At 34.5% G+C, this 20,000-nt stretch overlaps 1 protein-coding gene across 25 annotated transcripts in view; it reads left to right on the plus strand.

The window, feature by feature from the left end:
* Zir (dedicator of cytokinesis) overlaps positions 1 to 20,000 on the plus strand; it is a 58,005-nt gene that overhangs the window by 32,778 nt on the left and 5,227 nt on the right. For 13 of the 25 annotated variants that reach the window (XM_070135457.1, XM_070135469.1, XM_070135465.1 and 10 more), the window contains 15 exons: positions 1,063 to 1,287; positions 7,601 to 7,790; positions 11,846 to 12,039; positions 12,518 to 12,652; positions 13,041 to 13,193; positions 13,306 to 13,464; positions 13,976 to 14,081; positions 14,230 to 14,451; positions 15,091 to 15,200; positions 16,403 to 16,669; positions 16,824 to 17,004; positions 17,134 to 17,279; positions 18,133 to 18,249; positions 18,529 to 18,665; positions 18,953 to 19,096. In XM_070135457.1, coding sequence (XP_069991558.1) covers positions 1,063 to 1,287; positions 7,601 to 7,790; positions 11,846 to 12,039; positions 12,518 to 12,652; positions 13,041 to 13,193; positions 13,306 to 13,464; positions 13,976 to 14,081; positions 14,230 to 14,451; positions 15,091 to 15,200; positions 16,403 to 16,669; positions 16,824 to 17,004; positions 17,134 to 17,279; positions 18,133 to 18,249; positions 18,529 to 18,665; positions 18,953 to 19,096 — 2,486 coding nt within the window. Of the gene's footprint in view, positions 1 to 1,062; positions 1,288 to 5,656; positions 5,726 to 7,600; positions 7,791 to 11,845; positions 12,040 to 12,517; positions 12,653 to 13,040; positions 13,194 to 13,305; positions 13,465 to 13,975; positions 14,082 to 14,229; positions 14,452 to 15,090; positions 15,201 to 16,402; positions 16,670 to 16,823; positions 17,005 to 17,133; positions 17,280 to 18,132; positions 18,250 to 18,528; positions 18,666 to 18,952; positions 19,097 to 20,000 lie in introns of all 25 variants that reach the window. The other 12 variants (XM_070135475.1, XM_070135481.1, XM_070135476.1 and 9 more) reach the window with 5 other exon arrangements.

Raw genomic sequence — 20,000 nt, forward strand, 5'->3', positions numbered from 1 at the left:
CGAACTACTGAATGAGCCTGGTACAAATGGGAAACTGTTGGTACACTCAAATATTCAGTGATCATGTCCACTTTTCCAACTTTTTTACCCACAGATATTGGATTAAATGCTGAGTATTTTTGTCTTTTGCTAAGCCTGGGTACAAGTTTATTCAATTCAGTTTCAAAGATTAGCTAGTTTCTGGTAATCAAAGTTATTATAGATAGTTATTAAAAAAAGTTATACAATTCAGGTGGTACAACTAAAAAGAGTATTGAGAAAATACTATCTGTTTCCTGAATAGAAAATAATTGTTATAGAAATAAGAAGAAAACTGTATTTTACACATGTTTTACACATGAGTTATATTTCCTTGTCGTCACCCAGGATATTTAGATACTTGTTTTCCTATTTGGCAAGGTTATAATTTCTCTTATCATACACATCAGTCCTATTGAGAAACATATGTTGTTTTTGAACTTCATAGCTCTGTTCCTTCGTGAGCTCATGCCCTGAAGAGCCACTGAAAACAGATACATTTTGCATTACTGTTGGGACTGCAACTGGCTCTTTAGAATTGCAAGAGAGACCATGGCTTAGCAATTTGACAGTGTGGGGTCCCACTGCACTGGAAAAATTAAATTATACCTTGACAGCTTTGGGTGGGATATTTTGGTCCATCTATCCTATGACTCTTTCACTAAACTTGTAGTAGTAGGATAATATATTGCTGTTGCAGTAGGACAGAATAAATTTTGTAGCTGATGATAAGAGTATCCAAAGAATTGTTACAGGGTGCAGTAATTAATAGATGTCACAGGTGATTCTATGGAAAAATAGCTAATAATGTGTAGATGAACATTTTTCGCTCTACAACCTTTTCCCTCTCCCTCTCCCTCTCCCTCTCCCTGTCCCTTTACTTAATTTTTATTTTCTAAACACAAAAAGCATACAAGCTTTGTCATCATATCTGTAGTTTGATTTAGATTAATGGAAGTAATTTGTGTGTGTGTGTGAGAGTGCATGTATTTGCCTGTAGTAAGCAATGATGGCAGAAAGCAGCATATCCTAACCACCACCCAGGGTGCAAGCTACTTAGTGTATGGAGAGGAACCCCTGGAAGTTGCTAATGCGGCTACTGCTTCCCAACCCATATCTGCCACTGCCAACGTCACCCACCACCACCACCACCACCACCCAGGAGTTGGGCGCACCACATCAGAAGACTCTACAACACAGACCATTAATGAAGGACGGCCTCCATTACCTCCTGTGTCTCATAGTCAGGAGCACTTCGGTGTAGTTCAGGTAGCCATCTGGGTTTTAGATGTGTTGCAGATTTTGTTTAGGATAGGTTCGCAGGTTATTGGCACTGAAGGGAAGTTTAGAAGAGATTGGTTTCTTTTATTTCTCTCTCTCTCTCTCTCTCTCTCTCTCTCTCTCTCTCTCTCTCTCTCTCTCTCTCTCTCTCTCTCTCTCTCTCTCTCTCTCTCTCTCTCTCTCTCTCTCTCTCTCTCTCTCTTCCCCCCCTCCTCCCTCTCTCATGCGCATGCACACGCACATGCACATGGACACGCACACGCACACGCACACGCACACGCACACGCACACGCACACGCACACGCACACGCACACACACACACACACACACACACACACACACACACACACACACACACACACACACACACACACACACACACACATTTCCACACGCACACACACATTTCCACACGCACACACACATTTCCACACGCACACATACATATCCACACGCACACATACATATCCACACGCACACATACATATCCACACGCACACATACATATCCACACGCACACATACATATCCACACGCACACATACATATCCACACCCACACATACATATCCACACCCACACATATCCACACCCACACATATCCACACCCACTCCCACACATCCACATCCACACCCACACCTACAAAAAAAGAACAGTCTCTCTCACTCAGTTCCTAAGGATCAGGATCAGCTAATCATACCTCACTTGCGGAGGGCTGACCATCGAGCCATCTGACAGGTGGGGCATGATCAGCTGATTCAGCAGGTTGAAGGGAGTGACCTTGAAGGGGTTTGGACACGTCTCTGAATTAGTATTTGGTTTTAGAATAATGACAGAGGTAATGATTTTATATGTGGGTTGACTTTTGAAGAAGTGAAGAAGGGCTGCAAAGGAAAGAATGTTGCATTGATTTTCAGATATAAAACATGTGACAGGTGGGATGTATTTTTTATTTCCTTCCAGGAAAAGAAAACTAAGTTCGCATTTTTTCAAGTATTTTACCGTTTATGTAATCACCCCAGATTAATAATTGAAGCTGAAATAGGATGTTATGCTGTGGTATTACATTATGCAAAATGAGTCTCATATCATAATTAGTTGCTATATATTTTGAAGCATGAACTTAAGAATTAGTAAAGTGGAGAAACCTTATGGTAAAAGTAGATTTTTTTTGTTTTTATGTAAAGGGATAGATCATAAATTTGTTTTTCAGTTTGTCAACTCACGTTTGTGGAAGACATCCTGCGTTATGTGTATTTGATGTTTTTAACCCATAGGCTCTGGAATAAAATACTATCCACTATAGTTTGTGAATTTTGTTGTATACAGATAGTTCCACAAGTGCTCATCCACGAAAGAGTCAATCAGTAGGCCCTAGTGACTATACCTGTATAATAATGATGATTATTAACATTATAATTGATATAATGTGGATGGAATATTGATAACCAAAAAATGATAAAATCGAAAAAAAAAAAAAAATGAAAATCAAGGTAAAGGGTAAACAGGTGAACACTTGCATAGCCATCTCCGTAAATATAATTAATGACCTAAAATCAAAGTAGACATGATCTGCATGAAGAGTTAAAAACCCAACATGAATTTAAAAAAAGGGTTCTTCTCAAGTTGTAAAACAGTTTATTACACCTTTTGGTAAAAGTTATGGTCAAAATGCCCAAGAATAACGTGTTGTAACCTTTCAAACTCACCATAGTTTTCCCATGAACATAGATAAACTTGCATATAAAATGGATATTTTTTGTACCAGCTACTAGGGAATATATAGGGGATGCTAGGGGGTGGGGTAGTGGATGGGATGTAGGGGTATCCTTGAAGATGCACAGCCTCAGACAGGAACTTCCAAATGCATACCATATTTAAATGGCTTCCAAGAGCTTTGCTATAAACTTAATGGACATCTTGTGAGGGATGGTGCATTGGTGCTAGGTAATTGCGCTGTCTACTGGAGTTTTGTTTGGTGAATTTTGTTTTCATACTCTGATGGCTCCACAAAGGCTTAGTCAGTAGGCCTATTTGACTTAATTTTCTTTTTTTCCAATGCTATTAACTCACTAGTGATGGGTGTCCCTCATTTGAGACACCTGTTACAGTGTGACGCTGTATCAGGGCTGATTTTGTGGCTGCCCGGAAACTTTTATTTTTGGCTTCAAAATATACTCACGTTAGTGGGTTAATAGCATTAGTGTTTTTATGATTATTATTGTGGATATTGGGATTGTTATAGTATTACCAAACCAGTTACAAAATATAAAAGATGGAAATAATTTAAAAAATCAGGAAAAACAGTATGATCAAGTAAGACTAATAATTGACCCCTGGGTGATTAAGCTCTGGTAGAGCTATCTCTATGTATATGTATAAAAAATTAGCAATGTATTTTTGCCCTCCAGTTATGAAATAGCAAAATACCAATGTAAAAGGAAGAGGATGTAAGGAAAGATACACCATAACACATTTTTATGCTTGCCAGAAGAATGCTATTTGACAAGTGCCTGCTATGTTGCTAAGTGTGTTGCGATATGCCTTCGAGCCTCACTATACTCAATTTGGGATTGCCACTTTCCTTGAATTTTTATTATTATTATTTTTTTATATTGTTATGAAATGGGAGTCTGTGTAGAGTTGGAAGAATTTGCAGTCATATCAGTTTATTGTTTATGTTATGGTCATCATTAATACATATTTAGGTGAAGAGAATTTTGCTCATCATTTTATTCTCATTTCCTTGACCTGAGAAAGAAAGAAAATAAGGGCAAGAAAGTCCAAAGGCTGATCACACTAATTCTTAGTCTGTGCCATATGTGGTGTAGTCTGACTAGGGTAGCTTTAAGTTTCTGACCTTCAGATTTTAGTATATAGATATTTAGAGATCTTTTTGTTTTAAAAGAATGTGTCATTGACTCCCAGAAATAAGTGAATTATCTTTCATAGTTGGGATAGGCACACATTATTTTTTTGCCTTTGTTGTTAGTATGGTGATATGCACTCACAACAAATAAACCCTAGAAAGTATTGCACATAACATGCAAGTTCAGATTTTAAAAAGTTTCACTTTACTTTATGCCAGATATATTTCTGCACATGCATGATTAGTGCTTCTTTAACTGAGTTATACTGTAAGAATCAAGGCATGGACCATTGTGTCTGTTCCAAAGTCTAGCTCTGGAATCAAACAGCAGGATATAGAGAGACATGAACTGTATTCATGTTGACCAATATGGAAAGGTATGAATGAGAACGAATATCTTCACAGTACATGAGATGTATTTAACCGTTTTTGATTATATCTTCGTCAGAAATACATGTATTTCTGCCAAAGATATAATCAAAACCGGTTAAATACATCTCTTGTATTGTGAAGATATTTGTTCTCATTCATACCTTTCCACAATAGAGAGTCATAAATTTTGACATGTATATAGATATATGACAGTCTTTCTGTATAGTAAACTGTATTTGCTCAAGACTCTGCAAATAAGTGACACTTTACTGTATATACATTGATAACAACTTAATCAATTGAATGGTAATGGAAGGAGAAGTGAGGGAAAGCATGTTGCTTGCAATAAGAGATTATTTTCTCCTCTTATTGTTAAAATAATGACCACCCTTGCAAATAAGTACAATAGTTTGAGGTTCACTGATTCAGATTTAAAAAAATCAAAAGACCATATCAGAGGTGCAAATCTGAATGATAACAAGTTTTTGTAAATATGTGTGATGCTTCATATTTGGTTTCTTCCTATTTAACAATGCATTAGTCATTTTTACATGGATTCATGAATCATGTCCATGGCTGCATTTAACCAGGAATGTGTAGAATGAAGAATACCCCTTGAATGTTGGGGTTGAAACCTTCATTATACATGCTTGTCATATAGGTTACCAAGTTTGGTATCCAGAGAGTGTAGGTGCATATGTAGCATGTGAAAATTGTAGAAACATTATTTACAAATAACATTTTACAAATAACATTTAGTAATATTATTAGAAAGCTTCAGTAGTGAAACAAAGTTAAAACAAATGAAAGCAGAGACTATATATATATTATTGAATATACAGTTTATTGTGAATAGTTACTAGTTAATAAGGGCAAATAATTACAACTGTTGCCTATATATTCTGTTACTGCTGGTATATGACAATTAAGAAATAAGATGTGCCAGATATTATCAATTGATTTTTTTCTTGATGACACAGAGATCCATTCAGGAAGGCAGTCATTTAATATTTTTGGAAAAGTATCAAGAATTCTGTATACTGCCATTTTCAGAAAGTTAAAAATTATCAAGGAAGCATCATTTATTTCTCTTTTCTGCTCTTGTGTCCATTCCAGAATTCTTCAGACTTTGTTCAGCTGGCACATAGTCCTACAAAGATCTGCGATCTTCATCAGCAATCCCATGTATATATGCGAATTGTTCTATGCTTGAAATGTGAACTCGTAATGTACAGTTGTTTTTTGCACACTGTCGTATTCCTTACTTCTTCAGAGTTTACATCTGCAGGTCCTTTAAATTTTCTGTTTGCATTGTTTCTGGAGAAATCCTGGTGAGAAGTATGTTATATCATATGCCTTTTTTATAATTCATGCTCTTAGTAATACACACCAGTGTTTAAATCTACATCTACACACACAAGTGCATTTGCATTCTGATATTTTTATTCTTACCTACTTAGTTCTTGCCCACGCATATGTTAGGTAAAGCCATTGTTCTATCCAAACCTCCATATATCAACTGAAATTCACATGCTTCAAGTTTGTCCAATACACCTTACACTTACTAGAAGGTGCAGATTAGGCTTAGATTTTATCGTGCAATTTTACTAACTCTTCTCATCCAAGATTTCTCTATTTGAATGTTCATTGTCAGTTGTTGCTGTGGCCCAACAAGTGTACATTGTTTGTGATGAGGGGTTGCATTCATTTGTTTAAATTTTACGAATCCAATCAGAATTGATGCTGAATTGACTCTTAAGTTACTCTCACAATGAAAGACCTTTTCCAGTTGGTACTTGTTTTGGTTTTCTTAGATTTATCTTTCATTATTGGAGAAGTCACTGAATATGTGAGCATAAACATCGTTGTTGCTTCTAGTCTTTTTTTTCACCATTTACATAAACTTATACACTTGCATTTATTTGTTTGTGTACTGATTAAAGCTCCAGTATTCCCTTTGACCACTGAGACTAGTTCAAGAAAAATATTTGAGTTTTTAATATTTACTCATTTTATTTTATTCTTCAATGACCAAGTATGATGTCATTGAATCCTTGCATATTGTCCTCAATTGTAAAAAAGGTTCTAATATAAACTAGCAGTGATTAAAAGGAATGTGGTGACCAGTTGTAAAGACCTGTTTTTTTTTAATGAAATGAGTAAGGGATTCCCTTTTAGACTGAGTTTATTTTTCTTTAGTTGACTATTATGGCTTCATGCATGAACTAGCATATAAGATTGTGTTGTCATAGGTTGTAATAATTTGCATTGCATAGATGTCTAGAATCAGTGGAAACTTGGGCACCTCCTCTTCTGAGAAATTATCATAAGTAAACTTTTTTAGTAACTCTTCAGTCCATATGATGATAAGTGGAAATATGAAAAGATATATTTCTAGAAAAGCGTAAGGGCATCATTTGGGTTTTTGAAAAACTGCAAGCATTCGATTTTTAACGTTTTAGTGGAAGACAGTTATGTCTTTGGAGGAAAACGGTATAAATATTGTATATACATGTTTTGTGATTTATATTTTCTGGTTGTCTATTGTGCTTTTTGGTGGTTGAAATAGTTTTTTGGTCATTTTGAATATTTTCTTTTATTTTTGCAAATTGAGAAAAGAAATGAACTTTTGCTGCCTTTTTTTTTTTTTAATGAAGATATCTGCATAATGGTTAATATATTTCAAAAAGTTATGGGGTACTAGAGGTACATATAGATAATTTTTGAAGATGGTGGGAGTGAAGTGAGAGAGTACAGAATAAATTAAGGATGATATTTCATTTAAAGGAGTGAAATGAGATCATTTGTTCAACATTGAGATGGAGAAGTATAATAGTAAATAAATAGTATGATTTCTGTTTGGAATATATATTTACTATTGATAATTGTTATGAAGCTATGAATAAACATCTCATTACACCACCTTAGTCTTAACATCATATATTTATAATTCTATGTTTAACTCTTCTATTTCAAAAAACAAATGGTTACTAAATTGTAGTTCATACCCAAGATTTGATATGTAAAACATGTATTATCTTACCAACACATATTTTATAGGGAAAGAAGATCTCCCTTCGAGGTGGAGGGCCAAGTCTACGATGCAAAGCAGACATGAAGAGCCGCCTGGAAGAAGCCATCATGGGTCAGAATTCTGCACGTTCGGAAATGATGCTCCGACGTCGAGGTAACACTCCTTCCAACACCCCTCATGTTGTTGGATTATCACAGTTCTACATCCAGGGAGCAGGTTTGTGTCGCATGCAGCAGATCAGTGAGATACTCACTCGTTCAATCAACTGCTCAACCCTTCAACCCAGCAATGTTGTGGCTGTGTCTGCTGCCTGTGCACTTTACCAGGGGTTCTACATAACTCCTTGGCTCGCACTGCTAACATTCTCACAACCCCCACTCTCTGGCTTGGGGTCTGGAGGAAGATTTCTTGTAGTGGTAGATAAGTTGTAGGTTAAGGCACAGTTCCTGATTTGGAATACATGAATTTTTTATTGTTTCGTATATACATTCAATTTTGAATTACTGATGGAATGCATTTTTCGATAGCCTTTCCTCACACTCCTCCTTTATAAATAATTTTTTTTTTTCTAGAGCTTCTTAATTCTTGTTCATTTTCTTGAGTTATGCATCATTTCTTTTGTGAGATAGTTACACATATTACATACTAGAATATTTTCTATCTGTCTCTTTTATTTGTCTTTTTCTGGTTTTTCATTGGTTTCCTGGAACTAAGTTCATAAAAGCTGTGTTATTGCAACTGCCTTTGATGTCTTAAGTTGCAGTTTATGTGGCCCTTTTAAACATGCTAAGAAGATAAAACTTGTGACATAGTTGAGCTTATAAACTTAAACTTGATAATGATTGAAGAAACTGTAGATGTTGGTAGTTATGTTATGATGAACTTTCCATTTCAGTGTCAGAGCCTCCTTTCAGATTTTTTTTTCTTAATCTATCAACAATTTAGATTTGACGTCCTTTTTTCTCTCTGTTCACACAAACAGCAGTTTCCACTCACTTTATAGTATGTTATTTTATTGACTTTATGTTCTTATTTTTATATATCTAAATTGTATTAAATTCAATAAGTATGATACTGTAAGTAATTGTTTCAAAGGCTCAGTTGATGCCTTAAAGTACTTTTATTTTGTAATACAGTTTAGATAGAGGTATAGTGGATTTTCAAAGGTTTATTTTCAATGTACACTTTTAATGCACAGACAAAACAAAATGGGGAGGGAAAAATGAGAGAGAGGAGGATAGTAGTAGAAAATCACAAAGAAAAAATCTAAAAAAGATATCCCACCATTAAATGGACTAAAGACTAAAACTTGACTATGGCGGAATGATAATATTGGTCAAGTATGAAGAAGAAAGTAATGTTTTATGCAATAAAAAAAATTATGAATATAGAAAGAAAGAATGAGGTATATGTAGGAAATTTATGTTGTATGGATGTTTTTATTAATGAATATAGCAAAAGAAACTTTAACACAAACATTTAGTTGAAATAGGCTATAAGAGAACCAAAAGGGTTAAAGGGATCAACTCCTCCTGCAAGACATAATAGATAATGTGATTTCCTTTTTAATTTTTTAAGATTCATACCCAAGTTTTGTGATATGATATTGGCAGTGAAATTGAGAAATTCCATTCTGAGTGTGTATCATCAACTAAAATGATACAGGAATATGTTTTGGAAGTACAGAAACTTGATATACTATCTTTCTAGTTGAAAATAGAATGAGTACTAGTCTACAATGCATCCAGGTAGTCAGTAATAGTATCCTTCTGGTGCTGTTAAATTTTGCCCCTTTTTCATTTGTTAGTTGGGAAATATGGCAGATAGACTAGCATGGTAATTTTCATGCATTGATATTTCTCGTTATAGCTAAATGAGAAAATACTGAAATCTGATTTTAGTACCTGGTTCTCTATGGGAATTAAAAGATTAGAAGGGACATTAATCTGTGAAAGAAAAAAATGTTAACATACCGTTTGGTAGTCTGTATGAAGAATGTGAAAGTGGCTTACAAAGTTCATTTCAAGGCATGTTTGCCATGATTATAGTAGCATTTATTCTGGTGACAGAGAAGTTGTGGCATGCAGGTATCCCAGCTTATATTGAGTGTTACAATTTAGTCAGGTATTTTCACCAGGAGTCATTTATCATTAGATTCCACTGCAACAAGTGAACGTTATCTGCAATGCAAGTAGGTTTTCTCTAGAGATAGATTGAAAAGCAGATAGTAATGAATAAATTAATTAGTGTAAAAACTAGTTGGATCTTTTATTGTATATATGAAAATTGCTAAACTAAATATGCAAAAAGAATCGCTTTAACAAAATAGCCATGCATCACTTAGTTTTGCTTTTCTGATAAACTGTTAATTTGCATTTATTTATTTCTTGAACTTAGAAATTACTAAAGAAAAATAGGACTTGTTTGTATCCATCTGAACCTCTAACTATGAACTATTGTAAAAAAATAAATATTATTCCTTAAGAAATATTGCTTAAGAAAACTATGCTTATATTCATGACAATAAGCAAATAATCCATTTGCATGGTCTATATTTTTAGAACATAAAAGCACTGTGAATGAGATCATATAAAAGATGAAATATCAGCATATTCCCTCAAGAGCTTTTTGCATGTGTTCTGGTTAATTAAGTGATGTTTATTTTTTGCATAAACTTTTTTCATTATTTTCAATTCGGTGCAAGTCGTGTCAATTAGCTCTGGAGTTGATATTGATATTTTGTAGTTAAGGTGGATGCAGAATTTATGGTCCGTAAAAGAGAGCTACTTTGAAAACATTTGAGAAAAGTATGAGAACAACTGAAATCTTTCAAGGCGTAGGATGGACTATTTTGCAATTTACTCTGTATCTGCTACCTGTATCATTATGATGAAAGTTTATTGTTCCCTCTCAAAAGAAAGCAAGAAATAAGAAATACTAATTGTGTCTACTGTAAACATTACTAGTTTATAATGATCATTGATTTGTAATTGTTATTACATAATTTTTGAGATATGAATTTGGTCAAATCAAGAGCACTATCGTAAATGAAGAAAATTCCAAACCAGAAAGAAAAAAAATTGAGTAACAATTGTTTTTTTCTGGCTAATACGTAACACATTTAATTTCATTATCATCCTTTTTTATTTAAATTCATTCATAAAATTGTATTACTTTAGGTATAAGTGAAACCCTCCAGACTTCATGGAACTGATATTAGGAAATAACCAGTTGTAGGGTATAATGTTAAAGCTACTTTTATGTCCTTACTGAAGTTAAATTTAATAATTTTGTCTTTTTTTTAACATTTGTTGTATTAACCCTACAAGTGTAAATAGATTTGCAGCATGTTTTTTTGTTTACCTGATTTTGATATTGGAATAATTCTGTTTTATATTCATGTAGTAATTAATGGTTTGTAAAAAAGAGAGAAATCACAACTTCATTTATCTTTATATTTTGTTGTTATTAATCACTATCATTATTTAGTATTGTTATTATCACTGGTATGATGATGATGAATATAATGATGATAATGATAATGACCATTATTGTAGCTTAACCCTCTAATGCCAGGATGGCAAAAATACATGCCATGTCCACTGTGTTGCTTTTTTGTTTATTCAGTATCTTTATAACATAGATGGCTCCTCAAGTGCTTAATCACCGAGACGTCCTTTACTAGGCCTACCTGTCTCATCTGATCATCCTTTTTCTTGATATTCAAAAAGAATCTTTTATTTGCTTATTGCTATTGCTCATAACATTATGATAAACATGATGCCAATAATTAGAATAACACCAATAAAAATAGAAAAAGTATTTTCCCAAATCTGAAGGATGATGGAAGTCAGCTGAGGGTCTACTAATTGGCTCCTTGGTGGCTGAGCGCTTGTGGAGCCATTGATCCGCAAACAAAATTCACACAAAAAAAAAAACTACAGTAGACAGTATGATTACCCAGCAGCAATGGGTTTTAAATGTCTAACAGGAAAAAATGTGTTCTATTTGATTTGATACTTGTGATTATATAACAGTAAAGATACCGCCATGTTATGATTAAACTTAACAATTTCTAGAGACTACAGTGCATTTACTAATTCTCTTTCAATGTTTCACTCTTTGTTGGGTCCATTCCTCAGTGTATATTGTTTATACTATGTACAAAGAAATTTATGTAAATTCTATATTTGGAATTCTAGTTAAAGTAAGCCGTGCATTGATTTAAAGATGTTGATTTTTGTACTCAGTGGTTTTAATCAAATTGACAGAGCGCAACCCACCGTCTCCTTCTGGAACTGGTGAGCGACTCCGTTGGCGCAAGGAGACCTTCCCCTGGCGCCACCAACAGCAGGATACGGAACGGTCAACTCATCAGGAGTTAGAACAGGAATCACAAGTTGAGGGCCATCTGGCGAGTGAAGCTAATATGATCATTCTGGACACTTTGGAGAACATTGTACAGGTAAAATTTGTTCTTTTCCTCCCCCTCCTTCCCTCCCTTCCCTCCCCTTCCTCCTCTTGCTCCCCTTTTCCCCTTCCTCCTCCCTCCCTCCCTTCCCTCCCCTTCCTCCCCTTTTCCCCTTCCTCCTTCCTCCCCTTTTCCCCTTCCTCCTTCCTCCCCTTTTCCCCTTCCTCCTTCCTCCTTCCCTTCCCTCCCCTTCCTCCCCTTTTCCCCTTCCTCCCTGTCCTCCTTTGCTCCTGCTCCCCCAAATCCCTCCCTTCCCATATTTGCATCACCAATACACATCAAGACACTACTTTATAGTGTCTGTTGATACTCCGCTAACAAGGTTAATGATGGAAGATAAGATGTTGAGCCAATATTCCAACTTGGGTTGCCAGTATTTATGCAGACTTTTCAATTTCTTCATCTTTTGAGCAAATGATACATTACATGATATCAGTATTCAGCGTAATTCACTTTCTCTTGTATTTTGCAGGTGGTCACAAATGCAGATCACCTCCAGGGTCTGCTGAGTGTGGTATTCAGAGTACTGCTTCATGCTCTTGCTTCAAACCAGTCAACTACATCACTAACAAATATGTTCAACACTCAGCGAGCTCTTGTTGCCAAGGTTTGTTGTAAAGGTTTTATAATGGGACTGTGGTAGTGTATATTGATATTTACCTCTTTGTAGAGTAATGCTTTATGAGGATAACAGTATTAGTTACTAGAATTTTCTTAAAGTACCAATTCCTAAACATGCATTATGTAGAAGCACTTTACCTGTAATGACAATGTGGAAAGTGGCTAAAAAGCAAACCAATTTCTGAAAAAACTTTTGATTGTTAACAAGTATTGCAATCATCATTTTTTGCAATTTTCATTAGTTTAGTGTGGCTAATTAGCGAGATGGTATGAGTAGAGCATTGTATTATTTTGTTTTACTTTGTGTCTACTTTAGATTTTAATGCATTTATTACTGTTCTTACTCTTTATTTAATTCCATTTTTTATGTATAGTTCCCAGGGCTCCTGTTTGATGAGGAAACAGAGCAGTGTGCAGACTTGTGCCTGCAGCTTCTGAAGCACTGCTCATCTTGCATCTGCACAATACGATCCCATGCTGCAGCATCTCTATACCTACTCATGAGGCATAATTTCGAGATTGGCAACGTAAGTATCTTGAGGGGTGTTTGAATTGGTTATATTGATATTTAACATTTTCTCTACATTCTTTACTTTTGATACTCTTTCTTACAGTTATATTTGAATTATCCTTTCACAGAACTTTGCCCGAGTAAAAATGCAGGTTACTATGTCTTTGAGTTCGCTGGTGGGAACCTCACAAACCTTCAATGAGGCTTATCTTCGACGTTCCTTGAAGACCATCCTTACTTATGCAGAGGAAGATGCTGACCTGCAAGATACTTCTTTCCCTGAACAGGTTTGAAGAGTATTTTATTAATTGATTTTTGTTCTTCATGAAACTACATGAAAAAAAGATCAAAATCTCCTGTTTAGCCAATTACATTTAGAGTTATTTCAAATGGTTTGAATTTTTACTTTAATTGGTTTATGAAAAATAATAGGATGCATCTCAAAGGAAAGTTTGTAAGGAGAGATGGAACATCGGGAGACTGCAATATGTTACTTTATTGATCTTTTCTTTTTCATATGTACTTATTTACCTTGTGTTTGTGACCCTTTTCCACGTAGGACTGGGTTAATGTGTAAGTGGACATCAAACTATTATGTTTTTTGCAAAATGAGCCTGTAGCTACGTCCTTAATGAGTCCCAGTTGTATTAGTTATTATGTAATACAACCTGCGCTGCCGACAGGTTGATAGAAGAAACAAGTTATATTTACAGATTACTTGTCCTTAAACAGGTGTTTATGCAGAAGCAGTTACCTGCTTACTTCTTTCATGCTGCATGAAATATGTATGTTCCACAGGTCCGAGATTTAGTGTTCAACTTGCACATGATCTTGTCTGATACTGTCAAGATGAAAGAGTACCAAGAGGATCCTGAGATGCTGCTTGACTTGATGTATAGAATAGGTAATTATCAAGGACATTGAAAATAATGATGGTGATAATGGTAATTTTGACATTTTAGATGTTTGTCAAAGTGTAAACCACTTTTAAGATTGTGAATTTATGCATCAATCAATTCAGTACTGCTAAATGGATTTTTTCTTTTCCATAGCCCGAGGCTATCAAAACTCCCCAGACCTGCGCTTGACTTGGTTAGCCAGCATGGCTCAGAAGCACAGTGAGAGAGTTCAGCATGCTGAAGCTGCCATGTGCCTGATCCACAGTGCAGCTCTTGTGTCAGAATACTTATACATGTTGGAGGATTGTCCTCACCTTCCAACTGGAGCTGTTACCTTCTGTAAACTTTCACCAAATGTTTTAGAGGAAAGTGCAGGTAATGATTCAAGACTAGAAATTTTGACTGTACAATATTTCATTTGAATTAGTTAGTAGAAAAATGGATCTGGTGGTCTGCTACATAAAGGATTGGTTGGATAATAAGCTAAAAAGAAGCTTTAAGGCAACATTTGAATGGTTGTTTCTCCTCAGTGACCACAGCCCAAGCCAAACATGCAAAACAACTGTTTAACATGCATAAGTTAGAGCAAGCTTGACTGCACAGGATGTGATGAGATATCATTCCAGCAGGAGTGACAGTCTTGTGTGATAGGACCTCAACTATTTCAAAATATTTAATGCCAACTAAAAGCTTGGCAATGTTTTACATATGTTTTAGCATTAGATTTGAATATTTTATAAAGTTTACTTAAATGTATATTTTTATAAATCTGAAACTGCATAAATGATTGACTACAGTTAAAGTATGTTAGTTTTACCACAGATTTTCATTTTTTTCTTATCAAGTGGATCATGCACTAGGGATGTGATTTAAATAAATGTCATGACTAATCAGTTAAAAGACTGAAACTAGTTGAAGCAGCTGGTTATTTTTTGCTTATGTGTTATGGTTAATGGTATAATTTTGAACAAGAAAGATTTACAAGAGTGATGTACTTTATTATTTTCCTTGCAGTGTCTGATGATGTTTTAAGCCCAGATGAAGAGGGTATCTGTACAGGAAAGTACTTCACAGAAAATGGTTTAGTTGGGCTTTTGGAGCAGGCAAGCTCTTCTTTGCAGCAGGTAAGGAAAATATTGATTGCTTTTGAGTATAGAAGCTTAACATCAACTTCATGTAGCACTTTGGAGTTGGTCCACCTGCTTTGCATGAATGTATATGAAATCTTTTGATGCAAAATTAAATATTGCTGATAGGGTGCAGTTGAAATGCATTTTACAGGTAATATAGTTAACTTGCCCTCCATGTTTCACAACATTACCTCTTAATTTTGCAGTTACTTTATACTCGCATTTTGTTGTATGAATGACCAAACATGGCTGTAGTGTGAAGGTGGGTGTCTGTAGGCTAACAGTGTGAGATGACAGATTCCACCTCATGTTTTACCACAACTGCTCGTAAATTCAAATATGTGCACATGTGCACAGTGTGACATTTCCCATGGTCCCTGGCTGATAGCATGCCATCTCGCTATCACACAAGTTGATATATTGGCAGCTTCTGTGATAAATGTAAACAGCAATAATGACTTCTCAAAGGAAACTGGGCATTTACTCAAAACAGAGTTCAGAATTAAACAATTACAAGCAAATAAAAAGAACTTTCTTTGAAGGACTGGAAATTTCATCTCCTTTCTATATGGACAGGTATGATATTAATCCATGATCAATGGGCTCTCCTAGCACCATACTGAACCATGCACTGGGCGAGTGTATGGAGTCAGCTGCTTGTGTAGAAAAATTACTTACAAGTTTGATGAGACAAATATTCAACCCACTTTCTATATTCTTAGCAATTGCATAATCAGTTGTATAGGAGATGAAGCTTGAGAGGCTTTAAGCCTGCTTTTGAGAGGCTGTTCAGTGTGGGTGAGTCTAACCATGATAGGATGTCAGCTGATGAGTGAGTTAAGTGGGAATATTTTGTGAAAATACTATTTCTTTAACAATGAAGTATACTGATAAATCCTAGTGCCTGGTTATATCAGTGGATTGGTAAGTTATGAATATATGGGGCAATTCGTGACACTAGCATAGCATATTCAATTTGTTTTATTTTATTGTCTTTGAAAAAGTGCAGTAACTGTAATTCTCTGTGTTACATTATCCATAATGACATCTCTATAAGTATGAACATTTCAACAGAAATTACAAATAATATAGATATAGGAGGCTTATAGTTTTCTTACTGTTGCCTCCTACCTGGATCTTCCTTAGATAAAGTCCTGTTAAGTACCAGTAATATACATGTTTTTGTATTATTCCAGGCTGGTATGTTTGAATGTTTGAATGAGGTCTACAAGATCTTAACTCCCATTGCTGAGAAGAACAGAGATTGGAAGAAGCTGATCAACATCTACTCAAAACTTCACGACGCTTTTTCAAAGATTGATGCACTAGAGGGAAGAAGAATATTTGGAACATACTTCAGAGTTGGTTTTTATGGATCCAAGTTTGGTGATCTTGATGGGGAAGAGTTCATCTACAAGGAACCTATGCTTACCAAGTTACCTGAGATATCTCACAGATTAGAGGTACTGGAAGGTTTTTCATTTTTTAATAGGAGAATGATAATGGAATCTCTATATTTGATGCCTGAATGTACTGAAAAAAATGATTTGGTAAAGTTTGTGATAATAGCTTGTTGTAGTGATGAATTATTTACTTAATAACTTTATATTTTTACAGGCCTTTTACAGTGACCGTTTTGGTGCAGAAAATATTTTGATGATAAAGGACAGTAACACAGTCGATGCCACCAAACTGGATTCCGACAAAGCTTGTATCCAGATCACTTACGTTGAGCCTTATTTTGATGAATATGAATACAGGGACAGAGTTACTTCTTTTGAGAAAAATTATAACATTAGTAAGTCATCATTGTCTTTATGACTGGACACTGCTTTTGCTAATACTGTGATAATAGAACTTGTATAATTGACCAAGCAAAGTTTTAAAGCACATGCTCATTTGACTTTAAAACTTCCCCTTTCCAAAGAACGGTTCATCTTCTCAACACCATTCACACCTGATGGGAGAGCGCATGGAGAGCTTCATGAGCAATATAAGAGGAAGACCATCCTGACAACACAGCATATGTTCCCATATGTGAAGACTAGGATCCAAGTTGTTGACAGAATGTCTGTAAGTTATTTCATTGACGCATTAGTACTTATATTTGTGTTGTATTACTTTTATTATTTCATGCATATCAAATCTTGCAGCAGAAAAGAAAGGGACATTTTGATAAAACACATATATTTCTTATGGTCCCTCAAGCTCTGGTGAAATTTGTATGGTGCATAGTAGTTGTACATAACATCCAAGATCTACGAAGGCAAATTTTATTAATTTTGCTATGTCTGTCCTATCATGTTTCCCCCCCAAAAAAAATCAAAATACCCCAATCTCTCTCATATTGATTTCTGAAATCTGAAATAAATGAGTTCAGATAACTTCTGAATATTGTTAAGTTGTATGGGAATCTATAGATTTCATTTGTCACACATTTGATGATTCCAACAATTTGGTGCTTAAAAAGCATGACAGTAGTGAACTTGCAACAATGTCAGTAGTCTCACAGGATCATACATTTATGATGTGTAATATTTTCTTTGTTACAGTGTTGTGGCATTTAGAATCTGTATTTCTGTGTGGAGTGTTTAAATTTGTAGATGAAAGAGTATCATAGATAATATGTCTATATTTTCATGTTAAACTGTTTTCTTTTATATATTTTCATTTTCAAAATGACTTTTATTTTGATTTCCTAGATGAAAACTGTACTGAAATACTGTAAATAAAGTAAATTTGCAAAACACGTGTCTGAATTTAAAATATTTGGAAATATTTATAAAAATAGATGCTACACAACATTCAGTACCATCTTTTTAAATTAGTGGCTCAGATAGTTGAAAATCACTTGCCAGATTTTTTTTTTTACACTCATCCATGGTTTTAGTATGATTATAATACATTAATCATAAACTTGTTTCAGTGGGTGTTGACTCCAATTGAAGTTGCTATTGAAGACATACAGAAGAAGACAAAGGAGTTATCTGCAGCCATCAACCAAGATCCTCCAGATCACAAGATTCTACAGATGGTGCTTCAGGTAACACAGTGAATTGTGTCAAAGATCTACATGTTTACAAATTAACATGGAGTTAACACTTTTGATTGTTATATAGAATGTATACATGACTATTCTTATTTGAAGCTATGCAATTTTTATCACTTTCTGAAAATGGCCTACCTATGTGATTGTTGGAATGTTTAGTCTGTAATATTTCAGTTTTTTAGAAGATAAGGAAATCTTACATATTGGTAAGGTTATCTATGTGTTTGTTCTGGGATGAAAACAACACATGGGAATCAATTGTATTTTTTACAGGGGTGCATTGGAACAACGGTGAATCAGGGACCAATGGAGGTTGCTCACATTTTCCTATCAGATCTGGTTGACAGCAGGAAGCCCCCTAACAGACTTCAAAATAAACTTCGACTCTGTTTCAAGGACTTCTCCAAAAAGTATGCTCTTAAGATTTAACATTAATATTGGTAGTTACACGATGACCAAAAGCTTTCATGCCAGTTTTATAGAGTTAACTTACTATGAGTATGAGTGTACAATTTGTTTTTGTAATAAAGGACAGTAAGAGGTGAGCTTTTTGAACAAAAAATAGTATTAGTTTTCTGTATCATATTTATTTATTTATTTACTAGAACTTGAAAATGACCCCCCCCAAAAAAAAAGAAAAAAAAAAAGAAAAAAAAAAAGGCATCATCAATGATTTTCTTGCAATATATTCTTCCAGATGCCAAGATGCATTACGGCGGAACAAAACACTGATTGGCTCTGACATGAGGGAGTACCACAGGGAGCTGGAGAGGAATTATAACAAATTTATTGAAGGTTTATCACCAATGATTACGGTCAATCATCTTACCAGACAAATGAGGTAAAGTAATTGAATATTGAGTTGAATAGGTGGAAGGTGAATGATGCATCATTATTTAGCCATTTATTTACTTTTTTTATATACATTTGAAAAGATATAGCTGTATGAATGCATGGTATGGAAAAGAAGTCAATGAAAGAAAAAAGTTGAATTTTGCCAGATTTTAGGTATTGTAAGAGCTAAAGATATATCATTGCTCACTATCTGTGCACACAATTGTAATTGTAGCAATATGTATCATATTGATATATATATAGAATATATGCATTTTTATAATCTGTTATATTTTTTGTATGAATGCCATTGCATAATAGATTTTAGTCTTTTTATTTATTATTTTTAATTAGGGTCTTCATTCTTTCTTGGTTTTGAAAGTGGGAGATTGTGGAATTTATTTATTCACCAGTTTATTTACTTATACTTTTATATGAGCTATTGTAGGCTTTACTGTGAAAGGTGTTTCCAAACAAGAAAGTAAGAAAATAGATTTACTTATTTATATATTTGTCTATTTATAGGTTTGTGTAATATTGTGTTAGTTTTTAAAAAATTATCAAGATTCAGCTCAGAAGAAATTGGTTCCAAACTTTGTAAGCTTGATATGTTTACAAATCATTTATAATTCTTGATAGATTGTGGAAGAAGTGGCAGATGAAGTCATGTTAATTATCATTTTTGCAGGTCTAGGGAAATCCAACCTAGGTTTATGTATGACAGCTAAAAATATATTATTGTATTTGAATCATAGTTTATATGTACATGTGTTCATTTTCTTGCATGTACTGATAATGTGTGTATGTATGTGTGTTGTTTGTGGATGTATTGAATTGATTATTTTTGTACGTCAATGTCTGCGTGTGTATTCTGGATTTTTGGGCAACTACATGCATGTATATCTGATGTT

Source organism: Penaeus vannamei, chromosome 20 (assembly GCF_042767895.1).
Source record: "Penaeus vannamei isolate JL-2024 chromosome 20, ASM4276789v1, whole genome shotgun sequence".
NCBI lineage: Eukaryota > Metazoa > Arthropoda > Malacostraca > Decapoda > Penaeidae > Penaeus > Penaeus vannamei.